This window comes from Protopterus annectens, chromosome 1.part0 (genome assembly GCF_019279795.1).
Source record: "Protopterus annectens isolate FY-2018-M chromosome 1.part0, PAN1.0, whole genome shotgun sequence".
Taxonomy (NCBI): domain Eukaryota; kingdom Metazoa; phylum Chordata; order Ceratodontiformes; family Protopteridae; genus Protopterus; species Protopterus annectens.
Window position 1 is genome coordinate 857,689,325 of NC_056725.1, and position 19,469 is coordinate 857,708,793.

The 19,469-nt window shown below is 41.3% G+C and overlaps 1 protein-coding gene across 1 annotated transcript in view; it reads right to left on the reverse strand.

Annotated features, from left to right (window-relative positions):
• The window catches only part of GNPAT (glyceronephosphate O-acyltransferase), a gene marked incomplete in the record, with an annotated part of 1,227,276 nt that overhangs the window by 29,561 nt on the left and 1,178,246 nt on the right, over positions 1-19,469 (reverse strand). The window contains 1 exon segment of the mRNA XM_044063684.1: positions 8,949-9,010. Within this exon segment, the coding sequence (XP_043919619.1) occupies positions 8,949-9,010 (62 nt within the window).

Here is a 19,469-nt window from a genome sequence, read left to right on the forward strand (position 1 = left end):
TATCCAAACCCTTGAAAAAAGAACCAGAAGCCGCCACAGCTTTAGTAGAATGAGATTTAACAGAAGGAAGGCAAGGCTCTTACCATTAAAGGAATAACAAAAAGAAATGGATTTAAAAATCCAAGAAGAAATAGTTTGCTTGGACACAGCCAATCCTAAGGACCTATGAAAGGAAACAAACAGCTAATCAGATTTATGAAGCATCTTAGTCTTATCCAAATAAAATCTGAGCTGTCTATGCACATCCAACGTGTGCAGCACTTTCTCAATGGCAGATTATAGAGAATGGGAAAAATGTGGACAAATGACTGATTAAGGGAGAACTCATTCACCACCTTGGGTATAAAAGAAGGATTAGTACACCCTGTCCTCTGACAACCTTCCCCCTGAATACTTAAAACTTGCTGCAGATGCCATAATATCCTGTCAGCATCCTTGTAAATCACTCCATATCAGAGTCCAATGTCCCTAACCTCTGGAAAAAATCTATCATCGCCACTTTACATAAAGGAGGCAAACTCTAATGAACTATCCAACTATCAACCAATCTCTATCCTCTCTCCACTTTCCAAACTCCTGGAAAAATGCATACAAAGGCAATTGCGTTACCATCTCATCCAAAACAAATTAATTACCCCTACCCAACATGATTTTTCCCCATCACACAGCACCACCACTACCTTATTCTCCTTTATGGACACTGTGTCCAAATCCATTGACTTTGGTAATATCACATCTGCCTTACTAACAGACTTATCAAAGGCATTTGACATAGTGCCCCACAACAACTTCTTCATCAGATATCCATTGTAGGCTGCACCTCCATCTCTCCAGTGGTTTGCAAGCTACCTATCCAACCACCAATAATGCTTTAAATGGCAAAATAAACCATCTCAATAGCAAACCAACACAACTGGGGTACCACAAGGGTCCATACGTGGACCATTACTCTTTAATGTTTTCACCAATAACCGCAACACTTCGTCACTCCTTAGCTCCATTATCCAATACGCAGATGACACTACCATAATATCCTCCTTTAACAACCTGCAACATCTTCAGCAACTCTCCCAAACTACCTTCACCTCAACTGAGAAATGGCTGAGAGAAGCCCAACTACTCCTAAAAACAAAACAAAACAAAAAAAAAACCTCTTGCTTTTCTCGGCAAAACCAATCTCATCTGACTTAAAATTATCTCTCAGGACAACACGGAAACTGAAATAGTTCCCACAGTTAAGTTACGAGAGGTCACCAAAGACAACAAAATAACTTTTGAACACCACATCTGCAACAGCATTAAAAAACACGTCAAACTAGGAACACTCTATAGACAAAATTTTCTTGGATAACTCTATCAGAAAAATCCTCGCCAGCACCTATTTTCTTCCCTCTCTCTCAAAAACAAGCTCCAATCCTGCTACCATAAAAATGCCAGATTTGCCACAGGTTACTCCTATAGTTCCCATCACTGCCTAGATCTGAAAGAACTAAACTGGCTCAAACTCGCACACCACTTAAACCTAATTCAGCTGTCTTCTGCACATAAAATGATATATATGTATATACAGATAGTTGCCCAGCTCTCAAATCTGTCCTAAAACCCTACATCCCTACCAGAGCTGTCCACTTTGAAAACAAACTCCTCCTAAACATCTACATTCCAAACAAAAGAGCCGGATAGTGCCTATACTCTCATGCTACTACCAACTGACATTGCTACCATCGAGTGCTTTAACAACTTCAAACTCACCCTAAAAAACACTTTCTCTGTAACCAAACTTGCCCCTGCTCTTTCCCCAACAGGTGAACTCACTTTCCAGGTACTTTCTTTTCTACATCTAGAGATCACTAAACTATGAAATTCATCAACTAACCACTACCATATAGAACTAAGACTCTATGTATTTCTACATCCTTAACTTTTCCCATCCTACTCCTCAACTCTTATAAGCATATGTTTGCTTCTAATTTTCATCACTTTCTGTATGACCCTCTCTCTTTACCTTAATCCTATGTAAAAAAAAATGTTTTAATTTATCATGTTACTTTATTTACCTTACTTTATTACCTATATACATTTTATTATTGTATCTACCTCTCTGTACTTATTTAATTTTCATTACTTATTAATTTGCGCTTTAATACTTGCTTTTATCTTATGTACAATGTCTCAACTTTCACGTGTCATGTTGGGACCTCCACTGAAAATGGGTTCCTGACCCAGTCGGACTTTCCCGGTAAACAAATGTTAAATAAAATAAATAAATAACAGCACACAAGGACACCCTGTTCTTATGATACATGAAAAAAGAAGGACAAGTCATAAGGGCTTGAAGCTCAGACACCCGTCTGACAGAAGTAAAGGCTAACAAAAGTACAGTTTTCCAAGTGGAATGCTGCAAGGAAGCTGAAGCTGCAGGCTCAAAAGGAGCCTGAGTCAATTTTTCCTAAAGAAAATTAAGATCCCAGGGAGGAGAAACAAGCTTCTTGGGAGGCCTAATATAAAGGATGTCTTTAAGGAATTGTTTAGCCTCAAATCTAGAAGGAGATAAAGACAGACAAGCAGAGATAACTGAGAAGTGGGCCTTAACAGAAGAATAAGCCAATACAGCATTAAGCAATTCACACACCTAAGAAAGAACCACAGGAACATTCACAGAACATGGATCTAGGTTATGAGAAAGACACCAAACAGAAAACCTCTTACATTTGGATAAGCAAGAGTTCCTAGTGCTGGGTTTCCTGGCCTCCTGCAGGACCCTAAGAACATCCTCAGGAAAAAAAAAAGTTTTCTATGTGGAATCAAAATCCTATCACCCACACTGCCAGTTGAGGAGTGGACAGGTGGAGATGGATGAGAGATCCCTTGTCGTGTGTGAGTAGGTCTAACCTCTGAGGTATGGCTGAATGTAGAAGAAGAGGGAATCAATGCTGACTTGGCCAAAAGGGAGTCACCAACAAGATTTTGGGAGCATCCTGTTGAATTCTGAACAGGACTTTTGGAATGAGGGGAAGGAGAGGGAAAGTGTAAAGAAACATTCCCTTCCAAAAGAAAAAACAGAGTGTCTACCTTCCAAACCAGAGGACCTTGGACTCCGGCACAAAAAAAGAGGAAATTGTCTGTTCAGAGGGGAGGCAAAGGTTTTATTTGAAGAGTACCCTACTGGTGGACAATGTCTATAAACACATCTCTGTGAAGCATCCATTTGTGGGACTGAGTTAAGGACCTGCTCAGAGTGTCTGCCACAATAAATACCCTGCACTTTTAGGGAGCCAAATGTTGCTCCGCATCCCACGTCTGAAGCATCTGTGAACAACTCTTGAAATGGAAGAAGGGGAAGAAAAGGGAGCCCTGGATTTAGAGACAACTGCTGAATCCACCACTGAATTTCCTTCTTGAGACAAGGCAAAGAAAAACTACAAATTCGAGGGGATGTGCATGTTGAAGCCAAACTGACTTCAGAAGCCACTGAAACTTTCTCATGTGGAGTTTGGCCAGATGGAGCACAGAAATGGTGGAGGCCATGAACCCTAGAGTTCTCAGAAATTCTCTGGCTGTTACAGAGGCCAGAGGAAGAAGAGTTTGAAAAAAGGAAATGAGTGTTAAGGCCTTGGGAGGAGGTAGGGATGCCAGCATAGGAAGTATGGATCCTGCACCCCAGAAAAAACATGGTCCGGAGGAGTCAGAAAAGACTTTTTTGAAGTTTATTGTGAACCTCAAGCTTTGCAGAAGGGAAATGGCAAAATGAAGATTTTGTAACAAGATATCTGAATGCCTGCAACTGGAGGTTGTCCAACTAAGGAAAGACTTGGATCCCCTGAAGCCTTCAAAAAGCAATCATAGGTGCAAGGCATTTAGTGAATACCTCTGGAAAAGTAGAAAGGCCAAAAGGCAAATCACAGAACTGAAAATGATAAGAAGCAACACAGACATGTAAAAACTTCCTGAAAAGGGGATGAATAGGAATATGGAGATTAAGCATCACTGAGATCCAGAGACGCTATATAAGCTTGAGGAAGCAAAAGAGGGAACAAAGTCTGAAGGGACAACATTCGAAAGGCGAGGACCTTCAGAAAAGTGCTCAGATGAGACAGGTCTAGACTTGGTCTCCAGGTACCTTCTTTCCTGGGCACTAGAAAGATCCTGGAGTAAAACCATCTCCTCCTTTGACACAGGCACCATTTGAATAATATCCTGAGTGAAAATATCTTGAACACCCCATGGAAAGAAAGACAGGTGTTCCTCAGGGGGCTGAGGAATTCACATAAAAGGGCAAAGAGCTGTCCCTCAGAGTGGTAAGTTCCCTCCATCATGTCTTCAGCCAAAGCACTAAACAATTACCATGAAATACCCCTGGTGGAAAATGGATAGAACCCAGGAATCCTGAGTAATCTTTAGCCAAATAGGAATAGAGAAATAGACAGGCGAAGAGAAAGTGGAAAGTGGCTGGGAAGAATAGAATAGTCAGACAGCACCTGGCTTATCAGGAAAAAAAGACATTTGAGGCACAGAAGTCTGAGTAGCATTTGCAGGAGGAGCCCACTTGCCACCCTTTTTACCCTTAGGAGGAGGGCGAGATTGCCTGTGAACAAAGGCTGGCTTATCGGGGTAGTTTCTCTAAAATATCGGCACAGGAGAAACAAGCACACATTTAAGTTGCTGTAAAGCCTTGCCCTTACCTTGAAGGGACTTAAAATAAATCAGCAGCAGCTTCGCCAAACAAATGTCTATTATCTAGAGGGGCATCCATCAACTCAGCCTTAATATCATCAGGCAAAGGTTGAAGCCAAAGCCACAAATATCTTCTCTCACAGACCTAAAAACAGTGGCCCTAGAAGAAGTATCTGCTGCGTCACAGCTACACTTGATGGAATGATTAGCCGCCTAGGAGGAAGTCCCTAAAAGGGAAAGGGCAGAGTTTTACTTTCGGAGTCTGAAGATCAGAAATCACCTGACAGGCCTAGAAAAGCACAACCAACAAGTAATTAGACATATGGGTCTGATAATTAACAGCCCTAAAAGCCAAGGTAGCAGGAGATATAGAACTTGCTGCCTAGCCTCTCCATAGCTCTGCTAACTTTATCAGAAGGCAGTAACTTAGGAGAAGGAAACAATTGAGAAGGTTTGTCAGAAGCTACTGACACCACCGAGGGGTCAGCAGAAGGACACTCGTACAAGAATTTACTGTCCTCACTCACCCTATAGAACCTATCATGTTTTTTTGGGGGCAGAGGGCTAAGAATCTGGTGCCTTAGAGGCATTAAGAAAAGGCATCCAACAAAGCAGTCAAAACTGGAGGAACAGCAGAAGGTCTGGGAGAATCTGTCTGCAGAAGCTCATAATGCTTTTTTGAATCTTAGAAACTTGAGCACAATCTCATTTAAAGAACTCCATCATCCTAGAGATAGTGTCCTCAAAAGAAATCTCTTCAAAGGGAGTATCAAGACTTGCCGATTCTTCTTTCTCTGATCCACAGTCCAAAGGAGAGGGAATTTGGGAGAAGTAATCAAGGGATTCCTCATTTGAATCCTCCTTAGAGGAATCCTGTTCTCTGGATCTCTTAAGGGGGATAGACCACCAAGGGGAGCTGGAACAGAAACTCCCTGAAGAGGTTTTAAAGCCATCAAATTACTAAACAATCCCCGAGTGAAGGATTGCCATTCACCCTGTGGATCCTTAGCAGCAGAGGAAACATGGTAATCTTCTTCTTTTTCTTTAAGGGGACATCTGCCTTAAAACATTTGGAAGGCTCTGACCCCAGGCGGCATTCAATAATTGTAGCAGGGACTTCTTCTTGGATTAAAATTTGGGGAACACCCCTAGGCCCCTCAGAAATAAATCAGCCGCAGTTCCCCCTGAACATCTGAAATGGAAGTCTGCAATGCCTCCTCAGGCATGCCTAAGGTTCGATCCTCACCGGCCTCAAACCCAGTTGTGTCAGAAGAATCCAACAATGAAGCCGGGTGAACCTCCAAGCAATCACTTGCTTCGGGAGGGACGTCTGGAAGATAATGAACAACAGAAGATTCCAGTGTAGGTTTCTTGGCCTTCTTCTTCACAGACGGCTGTCCTTGGGAGTGATAAGTTCCCTCCATCATGTCTTCAGCCAGAAGCTTAAGAAGTTGATTCTCAAGATAAAGCACCAAAGAAGAAAGACTACTACGAAGGGTGTTGGGAACAAAGGCCTGACTAATGTAACAGTATGTATGGTTGTGCGAAGTGCAAAGGCAAAACAGACACTGTTGGTGAAGGTCTTTATGGGGAAGCTGTCTCCCACACTGGCATTTACCCTTCTTGGATAATATGAAACCCCAAATCAACAAAATAGCAAAAGAAATATAAGACAACAAAACCTCAACAGGGCACTTAGCTTGGTGCAAAGAGCATACGTGTGATGCACAGTGTACCTTAAAACAACCTAAAGCCTTTGGTATACTGGCCACATGTCGGGCTGCCCTTGGCAGGAGATTCCTATTGTAAAGAACACTGCAACAGTAAAATGAAAGGACATCTACTTACCCATATGTTTGACTAGTCTTGTATGCAAGGCCATGAAAAGAATTACTGTGGACTTGATAAACAAAGACAGGAAATCTTCAAACACTGGACACATCACAGCTCTGTTTTATCAATGGCAGATCATGCCTAACAAACATAGTGGACTTCTTCAAGAAGGTCACTTGAGCCATGCATGAGGGCAAAATGGTACACACTGGCTACTTTGACCTGGCAATGGCATTTGACACAATACCGCACTTGGGTGTTATAGACAAACTCACAAATTTAGGCATAAATCCCTATGTCACCCAATGACTAGCCAAATAGGTCACAGATAGGACATAAAGTTAGGGTGGGGGAATCGACCTTCACCAAGAGGCCTGTTACTAGTGGTATTCCACAGGGCTCAGTACTGGGACCTCTCCTGTTTACAATATATTTCTCGGAAGTTAAGGCAAATGTAGAAGGTCTCTGGCTGACCAAATTTGCTGATGACTGCAAGCTGGATACAATCATTAAATCCCCCAATGATGTAAATATCCTCCAGGAAAGTCTGTCACTGACAAATAACTGGTGCCAGAACCATGCCCTAAAACTCAATGCAAAAGAAATGCATAATTACACCCTTTGGGAAGATGACCACCCCTGCATATTACAACACTGATAACACTCCCCTAAGAGCACACCCAGTGGTAAGGTACTTGGGAACGCAGGTTGACAGTAATCTGAACTTTGTTCAGCACGTATCCATGGTAATGAGAAAATCTTTCTACTTGGAGCAACTTATAAGTAGGGACATGGCATCCAGATCTAGTACCACCATACTCAGCCCTCATTAGACCAGTAATTGAGTACAATGTACCCTTCAGCATGTACCTGACCAAACATTTGCAACAAATGGAGCTACCATAGAGGTTCCTCACTAAAAGAATACAGGTTGTAAATAATATGCCCTATGTGGACTGCCTCAAAGTCCTGTCCTTGTATTTCATCTCCTACAGACTACTGAGGGGCAAACTATGTCTAACCTACAAGGCATTCTCCGATCCAGCCCTGATGGATCTGCTACACATTCACAAAACAAACAGCACTAGGATTACCCAATCTAAGGATTTGAACCTCATCTATGACACAAGCAAAACATGTTGGAGAGATGGGTATGTGCCTCAGATCACATCTTCTCTGGAACAGACTTCCCATTCATATGAAACAGAGCTCTTCCCTAAGCCTATTAAGATGCAATTTGGACCAGTGGATGAGAAATTGCAAATTCACCCCTGGCTTGTCACTTGTGGCCTTTATGGACAGGGGCTGTTTGCAGATGCCCTAAATCACAGGCACATACTAAAGCCATACTAGCCCAGGAGCATTTATAATTGGGAAAACTGGGGCATGAATGGTTAGGCTGAAAAAGGCTCTATTCGTTAGCCTGGTAACCTCCTGTGATTCTAAAACACTCCACACTCAAGAGAAAAAGAGAGGAATTACAACTAAAACTAAACATTTCCACTATGAAAGACTAAGGGGGAAATCCTCTAAATGTAAACTGTGTAATCAAAAGGTGAAGTAATACACTCATAAGCCAACTTAAAATCTTTTTTCCTTTTTTGAGCAAGGGTCTGGAAAGACCCCCCCCCCCCGTATTCAAGGGGACTTTACATCCTCACACTCATCTTTCTTAAATATACTAACACTTTGGCTGCACTAATACAGGGGAAAGAAGAAACACCCTAAAAGAGCAAATACAGACTGTTACACAAGCATTGAGCTTGCAGATCCACTGTATTAATAGCAAACACAGTCAGGGAAACAAAAGTTCTATGAAACCAAACTAGAGAGTTACACAATTAGAGTTACAAGCTGACTACTTTAGTACTGATCGTTAGCCATACAGAGATCATTACCATATAATAATAGGCACACTCAGTTAGTTGCCTCTGTGTTATGCCTGTTTTAATTAGCTTACTACCACTGAGATACTCAAAAGGACAAGTTGTTTACAGGATAAGTGGAAAGACAAATGGACAGAGGGATGAATGAATGTATTTGCCACTGTCAGATACAGAGGCTCAGGAACTAAGAATACAAAGCAGAGTGACTGATATACTTCAGGTAGCTGAAAAAAGGAACAGAGTGAGGTGTACAGTGCACCCTCTTTTACAGCTGGTCTTTTATCAGCCACAGCACAACAGTGCAGCAGTGAACCCCAAGGTATGTGCAACAGCTGAAAAAGTTTAAGTTGGGGATTTGTATCCTCCAACTGAGGCTAATTCTCGCTCATATTATTAACTCCTTCAGAAATAATATTTTGATGAGTATCATACTTTTTACGGGTCCTGCACTGTAGAAAAGTATTTCATACCCTGTGGGGAAATGAGTTTGAAGAATGTCAAGATGGCAATAAAGATCAACATGAAAAAAAAGGAAATGGTAAACAATTGACTTACCAAGCATGTCTGCAGTCCTGGAAACTGCCTCTCTATCCACCTGATAGGTTATTCCATTACTCCTGCAAAGTTACAAAAACAAATGCAACGTTATGATCCAAAGTTATAATTACCTTTACAAGTTTCTTTCATTTAATTTCCCATAAAAGTTCTACGTTCAAACATGTATTCATGCCTATAAAATGTGAGGTAAAAATGAAGCTTCTCTTAGTCATTACTGTTTTTTTTTTTTTTTGCTCCTGGGTACCATGGTTCCCGCAGTCCACACAGCACCTTTCAGCAATTTTACTGACATTCCATGGTGTGCATATAACAAATTAGCTTCAACACTACTGTATTAGAAAGCTAAGAAAACTAACCAACATTTAAAAAGATAAGAGTTTGTGGCAGGGAAAGGGAACTTGGTGCCAAAACATTAGCAAGTAAGAATGACACAAGATGCAGTAACATGGCATGATATATTGGGTTCTACGTGATTTCCCCTTCCAAATTTTAACTGCTGCCTTTGGTAAATTAGACTCCAAATGAATGACTACTTATTAGATACAGACATTTTCAAATTTGGAGCCTAAATCAGCAGATAGACAGACAGACAAAAAAGATTTTTTTCAACTTCAGGACAGTCCATAGGGTGATGTGCAGAGCTGTAGTAATTACAGAGAGATAAAACTGATCAGCCACAGCTTGAAGTTATGGGAAAGAGTAGCGGAAGCTAGGTTAAGAAGGGAGGTGATTAGTGATCAGCAGTATGGTTTCATGCCGGGAAAGAGCACTACAGATGCGATGTTTGCTCTGAGAGTGTAGATGGAAAAATATAGAGAAGGTCAGAAGGAGTTGCATTGCGTCTTTGTGGACTTGGAGAAAGCATATGATAGGGTGCCTAGAGAGGAGTTGTGGTACTGTACGAGGAAGTCAAGAGTGGCAGAGAAGTAGGGTAGTGTGATAGTGGTGAAGTCTGCAGTGGGAGTGCCAGATGTGTTTAAGGTGGAGATGGGATTACACCAAGGATCAGCACGGAGCCCTTTCTTATTTGCAATAGTGATGGACAGGTTGACAGACAAGATCAGACAGGAAGCCCCATGGACTATGATGTTTGCAGATGACATTGTGATCTGTAGTGAGAGTGGGGACCAGGTTCATAGATTAGTACTAGGCTAACTATCCTTGTGGGCCATTTTAAGCCTGAGAATCAAACCCTGCACCTTGTGTTCGTAAGGTAAACACCTTAACCATTATGCCATCCCTGGAGAGGTGGGGATATGCTCTAGAGAGGAGAGGAATGAAGGTCAGCAGGATTAAGACAGAATTTATGTGTGTGACTGAGAGGGAGGATAGAGGAATGGTGAGGATGCAGGGAGTAGAGTTGGTGAAGGTGGATGAGTTTAAGTACTTGGGATCAACAGTTCAGAGTAATGGTGAGTGTGGAAGAGATGTGAAGAAGAGAGTACAGGCAGGGTGGAATGGGTGGAGAAGAGTGTCAGGAGTGATTTGTGACAGACGGGTACAAGTAAGTGAAAGGGAAGGTCTACAAGAGGGTAGTGAGACCAGCAATGTTATATGGGCTGGAGACGGTGGCATTGACAAAAAGGCAGGAGTCAGAGCTGGAAGTGGCAGAGTTAAAGACGTTAAGATTTGCACTGGGTGTGACAAGGATGGACAGGATTAGTAATCAGTATATTAGAGGGTCAGCTGAGGTTGGACGGTTTGGAGACAAAGTCAGAGAGGCGAGACTGCGTTGGTTTGGACATGTGCTGAAGAGGGATGCTGGGTATATTGGGAAAAGGAAGCTAAGGATGGAGCTGCCAGGTAAGAGGAAAAGAGGAAGGCCTAAGATAAGGTTTATGGATGTGGTTAGAGAGGCCATGCAGGTGGTTGGTGTGACAGGGCAAGATACAGACAACAGGAAGAAATGGAAACAGATGATCCACTGTGGAGACCCCTAACAGGAACAGCGGAAAAAGAAGGAGAGTCTAGTCAAAAGGAGGCATGATTATATAAATAAATGTCCAAGTCATTTTGCTTAATAAACATGCACACATTTTTAGTGTTTCCGCATCTAAATTAGTGTAGCTAGTAGCTGTAGCATAGGAGTAAGCACTCTCATTTGTTCTTTTGAAATTTTTTAAGGTTTTTTTTAAGCTTTTAGCTTCTGCTATTTAAGCCCTACATTTGAATGGGTTTTTGCTTGTTTGTACTGAGCTGAACTGAGGTGGGCTACCAGCTACAACTCTGAGCTGAGATACCAAAGACTAGAGGCTTCTGAGCTTCCCAAAATCCATAAGTTGCCTGTTTTTTGCTTGATTATATAATTTACTGCACTTTTTATTGTACTCTGCTTGTTTAATACTGTATTTTAATACTGTAAACTAAACTGAACTATTTGTACTGCATTTGTCTGCCTTACTGTGTCCGTTAAATTGTATTTAAGTTGCTGTTTTTCACTGCTTGCAAAGCTTTTCTTGCTATTTTAACTGTTTGCAAAGTAACTGTTGCTACTTTTCACTGTTCACAAAGCATCTGTTCTGTTTTCTTGCCAAGCAGTGTTTTAAATAACTGATTTGTTTGTTGTTTAAAACATTCTTTAGAGTGAGAGGTGTGCTGATTGGAACCTGTCTGGTGAAGGGTGATAGTCTAGGGCTTGGATTAAGTGCCCTCATTTGTTCTTTTGAGTTTTTTTAAAGTTTTTTTTTAAATTTCTTAGCTTCTGGTATTTAAGCCCTGGGTTTAAGACGGTTTCTGCTTGCTTGTGAGTCGTCCAGCACAGCTTACTGCCACACAATTGTACACCATAGCTAGACAGATAATTTCAACAATTCTTCCCTTAGATACAGCTGTAGTACATTAGTGTAGTCCTCATCTTTAGTACATCTCCAGTTGAAGTATTGCTAGTGAGCTGTGACCTATTAAACCACCAGTCAAAAACCCTGTCAGAAATACCTACCTACAGAGCACCTCCTAGATCAGTCCTGAAAGCACCCCTTTGTGATAAGAGTTCTTCAAACCTAGCATTATAGACAAGTGGACTACCCTTGTTTCTCCTGCCAGCCTTAAATGACTTGAGTCTCCTGAAGCAAGTGTAGTAGGTGCTTTATATACACTGACAACCCTTTACTAATAACTCTCTCTAGTACAGAGTACGACAGATGTATCTACACCAAGATCCTTGCTCGCACTCAAAACAGTAACACTGAAGTGGTCGACAACTCAGCCACCACTACTCATGCGTGCCCATAGTACCACTACTCATACACACAGTATGCATCCAACACACAAATCAACATATGAAGAAGTTCTCTCAAAAAACTTACCAAAACACCAGACTTCCAAAACAAAAGACTGCTACAACTAACACATTTCCCATAGCACCCAAGACACATAGCAACCAGTGTCTCACCTACCAGGCCCTTAAAACGCAACACTCAAAAATGTTCTTGTCAATGGAGACTCCATAATGAGACACACGGATGTCAAACTCACCAGGTTAGATAAGGAGAAAGTCACAGTCAGCTGCCTGTCCGGTGCCAGGATTCGTCAGATCCAGATCACACATGCACTCGGGTCTCTCGGCAAGAAGTACCATCATGACCCTGTCATAGCTCACGTTGCAGTGAACGACCTGAAATGTACCCCACTGGACTACATGAAGAAAAACATGCTTCAGCTCTCTGAGTGTGTGTTCCAGGCAGGTATGTGCCTAGCCTTGAGCAGCATATTACCCTCACCTAGAATGATGCCATAGTATAAACAAAAAATGATTGATTTCAATAATTGGCTTAGTTTTTGGTGTCATTCAAAGAGAATCCAATTTCTGTCAGCCTAGGATGACATGGTCAACAAACCTCGCTGCTTTGGCAGAGACTGTTTGCACTTGGCACCACTACGCTTTCTGCAGCTGGCAAAGGCTCTTGCCTCCCCCATTGTGCCTTTTTTAGGCAAGGTCTCAAAAACAAAATTTCTGATGTGAAAATTGCCAACCATAACAAAATAAGGGTTATAGTAATGAACACTAGGAGCTTAAACTAAAAACTTGCACACCCTGGAAGCACTTCTATCACTGGAGAATGTAGATGTCTGTGCAGTCACAGAAACATGGTTCAAAGCCTCAGACAGTGCCCCGGCTTTGCAAGGCTTCAGTGCCTTCCACATCTTCAGACCATGAAAATGAACATATGAAAACCAAAGGACGCAGTGTTTCTATCTACAGTAGAGATAAATTCACTTACTGACTAGTTAGATTGAACCCCCTTCAAGATATAGCTACTTACAGATCCCCCTCCATGAATCATGACGTGCACAAGGCCTACTAGACCAAACTGGAGTCAATTCAAATATTGCCAAACACTCCGGTAATGGGGGATTTCAATTACCCCACCATCAACTGAGAAACCTACTTTAGCCCTTACTCGGTACCTCAAATGTTCCTTGACTTTGTTAGCTCAAATGCCCTGAAACAAGCTGTTCAAACCACAAGAGGAACAAACATACCAGATCTGGTCCTCACTAACACGACAAACAGATGCACCACTGCCTGCCTGTCGGATCCTCATTAGTTAAATATGACCATAAATCAGTTGCCTTCGAACTGGAACTAACACCAGACTAAAAAACCTCACCAAAGCAAACTATACTCTCCTAGGGGAAGGTATAAATGCATTCCAAGCTCTACCCCAAGTTGAAAGTGGTAATTACACCAAACCTTACACTAAAGCCCTGTACAATCACCTGTGTAAGTGTATAGACTCATCTGTTCAAGAAAGAATCAAAGCCAGAGACCCAAGTAAAACAAACAAAAAAAAGCCACCCTGGTGGGTTTCCAGCATCATCAAACTTTACAACTGCTAAATGTTGCTGTCTAAGAAAACTAAAGTGAGGCCCCAAGAATGGAAAATCACCCTCCTCAGCCTCAACAGGCAAATAAGACAACATGCCAAATTCTCTAAGTAACTTTGAGACAAACTTAACAATCACAGCCAAGGATAACCCAAAGGCCTTTTACAGCTATGTATGTAGCTCAAACGTTGGGACCGAAGCATTTGCTGAACTACTGACTAACAGTATCACACACACTGATCCCACAGAAATAGCAAACCTGCTAGTGGACAGATTTGGTTAAAATTTCACTCCCTTATCCCCTCCAAACTTATCATAAGCCTTGCCCCCAACTCCCCACAGTTATATATATATATATATATATATATATATCCAAACAGCAGGTCATTAAAGCCTTACAAGCCTTGCCCCCAACTCCCTACCTTACAAATCCGAACAGAAGGTCATTAAAGCTTTGTCTAAGGCAAAAAACACAGCCTCTATGGGACCAGATGGCATCCCAGGCTGTCTTCTAAACTAAAACATGAACTAGCATAACCATTAAAAGTACTCTATTCAATCACAGCCTAACCACAGGCTTTGTTCCTGCGGAATGGAGAACAGCAGCAGTTATCCCCCCTCCACAAAGGTAGCTTAGCAACAGACCCAGGGAATTACAGACCCATAAGTCTGACCAGTCTCATCTGTAAAGCCATGGAACGCATCAACATGGACCTCATAAGTGAAGACTCAGGCGACCTCCAAACACTGGAACTGACCCAGTTCAGCTTCGTCAAGAGCAGATCCCACCTGTTAAACCTGTTGGATTTCTTTGAAAATGACCAGGGCCACTGATGAGGGCAAATCTGTGCACACAGCATACCTTAACTTGGCAAAGGCCTTTCACACAATCCCACACTCAGGCATCACTGATAAACTTACCAAACGGAATGTAAACCCCTTTGTTGTAAGATGGGTTGCCAACTGGCTCACAAATCTGTCACATACTCCTATCAAAATGGGTGACTCCACATCAGCCAGCAGACCTGTCACCAGTAGGGTGCCACTAGGGTCAGTGCTGCGCCCCCTACTGTTTGGTATACACTTCTCAAAAGTTCAGGTCAAAACTAAGGGGCTGTTGCTAACCAAGTCTATGGATGGCTGCAAATTGGGTGCAATTACTGAATCCCCAAATTATGTCAGTATACTTCAGGAGGGTCTTACGCACATCAACAACTGGTGTCTTAGTCACAGTCTCGAACTGAATCCAAAGAAATGCATCATCATTCCTTTCACTAAAAACAATGTCCCTTCACACTATCAAATTAACAATATCCTATGTACCTACGAAGTGGTAAGAGATCTGGGTTCAGAAGTAGACTGCAACCTTAACTTTGAACAGCATGTGTCTACTGTAGTAAGGAAGGCTTTCTTTGTAGCACATTTGATTAGCAAAGGCATCACCTCTAGAGCAAAGGAGGTTATAACCCCTCTATACTTGTCACTAATCAGGCCCATAACTGAGTACAATGCCCCTTTTGGCATGTACTGTACAAAGCGCCTACCGTAATTGGCAAGACCTCAGAAGTTTATAATGAAGAAGATCAAGGGACTCCAGCACGTGCCTTACACAGACTGACAAATGTCCCTGTCAGTATACTGAGTATCATATAGACTTCTTAGGGGGGAGACTTATGCCTGGCTTACAGAGCAATCTCTGACCCAAACTTAATGAATTTGCTGCACATCTGTAAATCAAACGGGTCTACAGCTACCAGTTCCAGAGACCTAAATATGACCTGCAACTTCAATAGGATGTTCTGGAGGGATGGATTTGTCCCCCAGGGACTGCTGCATCTTTGGAATTGGCTGCCAATTCACGTGAAGCAGAGCACATCTATGACACTGTTCAAAAGGAATCTGGAAGCGTGGATGGGGCACTGAAAATTCTTACCAGGGATAGTGCCCACAACCCTCCTGGACACAGGCAGTCATTACTAAATACAATCCTGGGTATTGAATAGACTACCTATGGTATTACATTGGGATAAAACAGTTAGGCTTGAAACAACCTCTGGGTCGATGGCCTAGTAACCTTCTATGATCCTTTGCCACTACATACATGTCTACTAATAACGGAGCTTGAAACCATTTAGGCAGGTAGGTGTGCTGCAAAGAAGGCGAGTAGCAATACAGAACTCATACTATGCTTTTCCTGCAACTCTCACACTGGTCTGTACTGCCTCATCTAAATAGATGCCAGACTGTACTCACTACAAATCCTTAAATCAGAATTCTGCAAACCATTTCCCATTCAAATACCTCCCAAAAACCAATGGTACTTGTTACACTGCAAACTGTTAAATCAGTAATTCTACATGAGAAATGGCATAGTAATTCATGTTATTTTGTTCTAAATGTAACACTGTCAATATATGTGCCATTAATAAAGATCTACTGTACTTACACTCTGAAACTCAACTATTCTTAGCTGCCACAGAACACTGAACCACCAAGTGTACTAAGTACAGCAACACACCCTTTGTCACCACTAAATTTTGATCCTTAAGCTGCTTTATGATCAACCACTCAGGCTTAAACTCAGTTAAGGGGCTTCATTGTGAAACTCTGTGCAAAGAGAGAGATGCTGGAGTTTTGGGATAACAGTATTCAATTTAACCTTTCAAGGTACTGCTGCAAGCCCTAAAGACTTGTTGCTACTCTTTTAATGAAAAACTACTACTCATGTGGCCACTGAGTAAGCACAAGATGTACCACACACTGATATATGTGGTGTCCTCTCCCCCTCAGTACCGGGATATTCTCAAACCTGTGAGCTTTCTCATTTTGGACCTTCATATTTAATAATTAATTTATCTTCCCAGCCTGTATAGGCCCAGCAAAGCCATTTTCTTTCAGGTTGTAGATCCACCCCCAGGAGTAAATACGTCTTTGCCTGCCAAACAGGTCTGTAACTGCAGCTTATCATTAAGTCTAAACCCTGCAATTCTTTTATCTTGTTAGCCAGTTTACCCCATAATTTGACCATAATGCCCACCTACTAAAGCTGAATGGCATAATGTAAGGCTCCTGGAACTTCTTTTCTACACGCAGTTCAATAAAACACATGAATAACACATTATAAGATGCACTTCAACTAAACATTTCATCTTGTTTCAACAGCAAACCTTCACCCCACTGACCAATGCTGGGCCTCAGCTATCTATCTGCAGCAGTTACCCCACTAAACTACTCTGCAAGAGATGCTTACTGCCTTATCAAGCCTTCCTTAATACCCATCTGCCTACCTTCTCTACCCTTATTCAGGTCTGCTGCAATATCATGAATCTGGCTGTCACCAACCATGACAATACCTTCAGAGGCAATAAAACCGTTATCAAAACAGTCTCAATATGTGATCCCACACAGAAAATGCGGGCCATATCACTTGGAAAATAGGCTCTAGCAGTTTTAATTGATACTACTACCCTGCATTTTTTAAGTTAACTATTCAGACAATATGCAAAAAATAATTTTAAGCTTGCATTAATTTCTGAAAACCTGTATGGTGTATTGCACTACTATAAACTTCTGCCTTCAGAAGTATAAAATACATGCTTGGTTTGCTGCAGCTTGTTAAAAACAGGAATTATTACTATTATTATTATTATATTACTTCAGATATCATTTTAAATGAGAGTTTGGTCATTTACCGATTTGCAAAACGTGCATAAACTACTGCGGTACGTTGTTAGTTTTAGCTAGTCACCCAGTTGCTAACAAAAGGTGGGTAGTTCACCAGAATGTATATGGACCTGACACATGTGCCTTGAAGATCTCCAAACAAATATTTGCAGAAAAATAGACAAGTGAGTTAAAGAAGTTGATAATATGTCTTAATACACATTTGGAGTAGCATTTACCATGCCATGCAATAAGCTAAACAGTATACCCAGTATGCCTGAAGTTGCTTGACAACACAGAGTTATACAACAAAGTAGATCCCCTAAGTGAATGCTAGATCACTCCCACCTGTGATGCCCCTGCACTGGCCCAGTAATCAAGGAGCCTCAATCCTCACCACTGCCAATAGTGCAGAACGTACACACTGGGAGGATGATATACACAGTAAAGTACAATTTCCCTTAAGAGCACACAGAGATCACAGTCAGTCTGGGGCTGGTTCCTCCCTCTTTCTCCAGATCCCAATAAGACTCCCCACTGGCACAGCTATAGGGTTTTGATCTCAGCTGAGTGGCCAAACCAAGATCTCCAATACCCTCTCTATCCAACCAGTGCTTCATGTCCCTGCCCAAGTAGCTGACACACAAACTCTTTGAGGTTTGATTTACATACAAACACACACACACACACACACACACACACACACACACACACACACACACACACAAACTCTCCTGGGAAAGGCTGGAACAGGTTTACTAACTTTTTCCCCTTCTGCCCAGACTATAAGGTAGTTTTCACTGCCACCAGCCAATTTTCTGTCAGCTAATTTACGGTCCTTAACAAAGGGTGGACAATCTTACTGTGTAATGTTACTATTAATCCAAATGGTAGTCTGACCAAGAGCAAGGCTATTTAGGAGTGGCCTGTACAGTGTCACCAAATAGATAAGCAAGTACGCTAAGAACTTAAATATCTCCAAACAGACCAGCCACAATTGAAAGGTTTAAATATATTTAATAATAATAAAAGAACAAGACAATACTCAGTAAATAATAAGTTACATCATAGTTCAAAATCACAGGAAATATTTAAAACAACATTGCAGGACAGTCTCAGATAAATAAATAAAACATCTAAACAATACTTTACTATATTCCTATCTGAATCTAAAAGAGTTACTGTGCCCTAAAAACCTACAGCAAGGCAAGTGCAGAAGGTGAATGAATGTTTACAGCTGATGTTGGGTCAAATACAAAATGCGCAGTCTCTCTCTGAGAGGGTTCTTAAATTAATATCAAATATTACTGCTGGGTTAGCTTGGATGATATGACTTTTTGTAACCTGACCAGTTCCCAAGCTAAACCCCCCTTTGTCAGAAACAAACAGAATTTTAGCATATCCCTGTGAAAAATACAGATATCTCTTAGATGTTTGCAGATCATGGAAGCCATAAAACAATACAACTATTCTACATCTTAAACCTAGTAATTACTTCTCTTTCAAGACAATGCAAACAACTTCTAGCTCTAGACATTGCCTCTGCTACTGCACTTAAATTGAGAGATAACATCTCTTTTATTATGTGGTTATGAAACAATTTCATTTCAACTATTTTCATTGATTTTTTTCTAGTTAACATCATGTGTTCCAGTTTTCATTAAACATATTCATCTAAACAATCAAAATAGTGCATGTACATTCCTGTTCTATTTCAATAGGGCATGCTGTGGTTACATTTTAACTCAGTACTTTACACACACTTCTGTATAAATCATATCAATATTAACAAATAACACAGAATTATTTACAAAATTCCAGATAGCTGGGCTGGCAGTATTTCCCTTTGTCACACCACCTTTGTTTTTTATTGTCCCGCCTACAAGATTGACTTTCAAATATTTCATTGATTACCACAGTCGGTCAATAATGCCAAATATTACAGCTTCTTACCTCTTATTGCTCAGAGAATACACACTGATGCTGAACTATGACACTATTAATTTTTAAATGCACTGCATTAATACT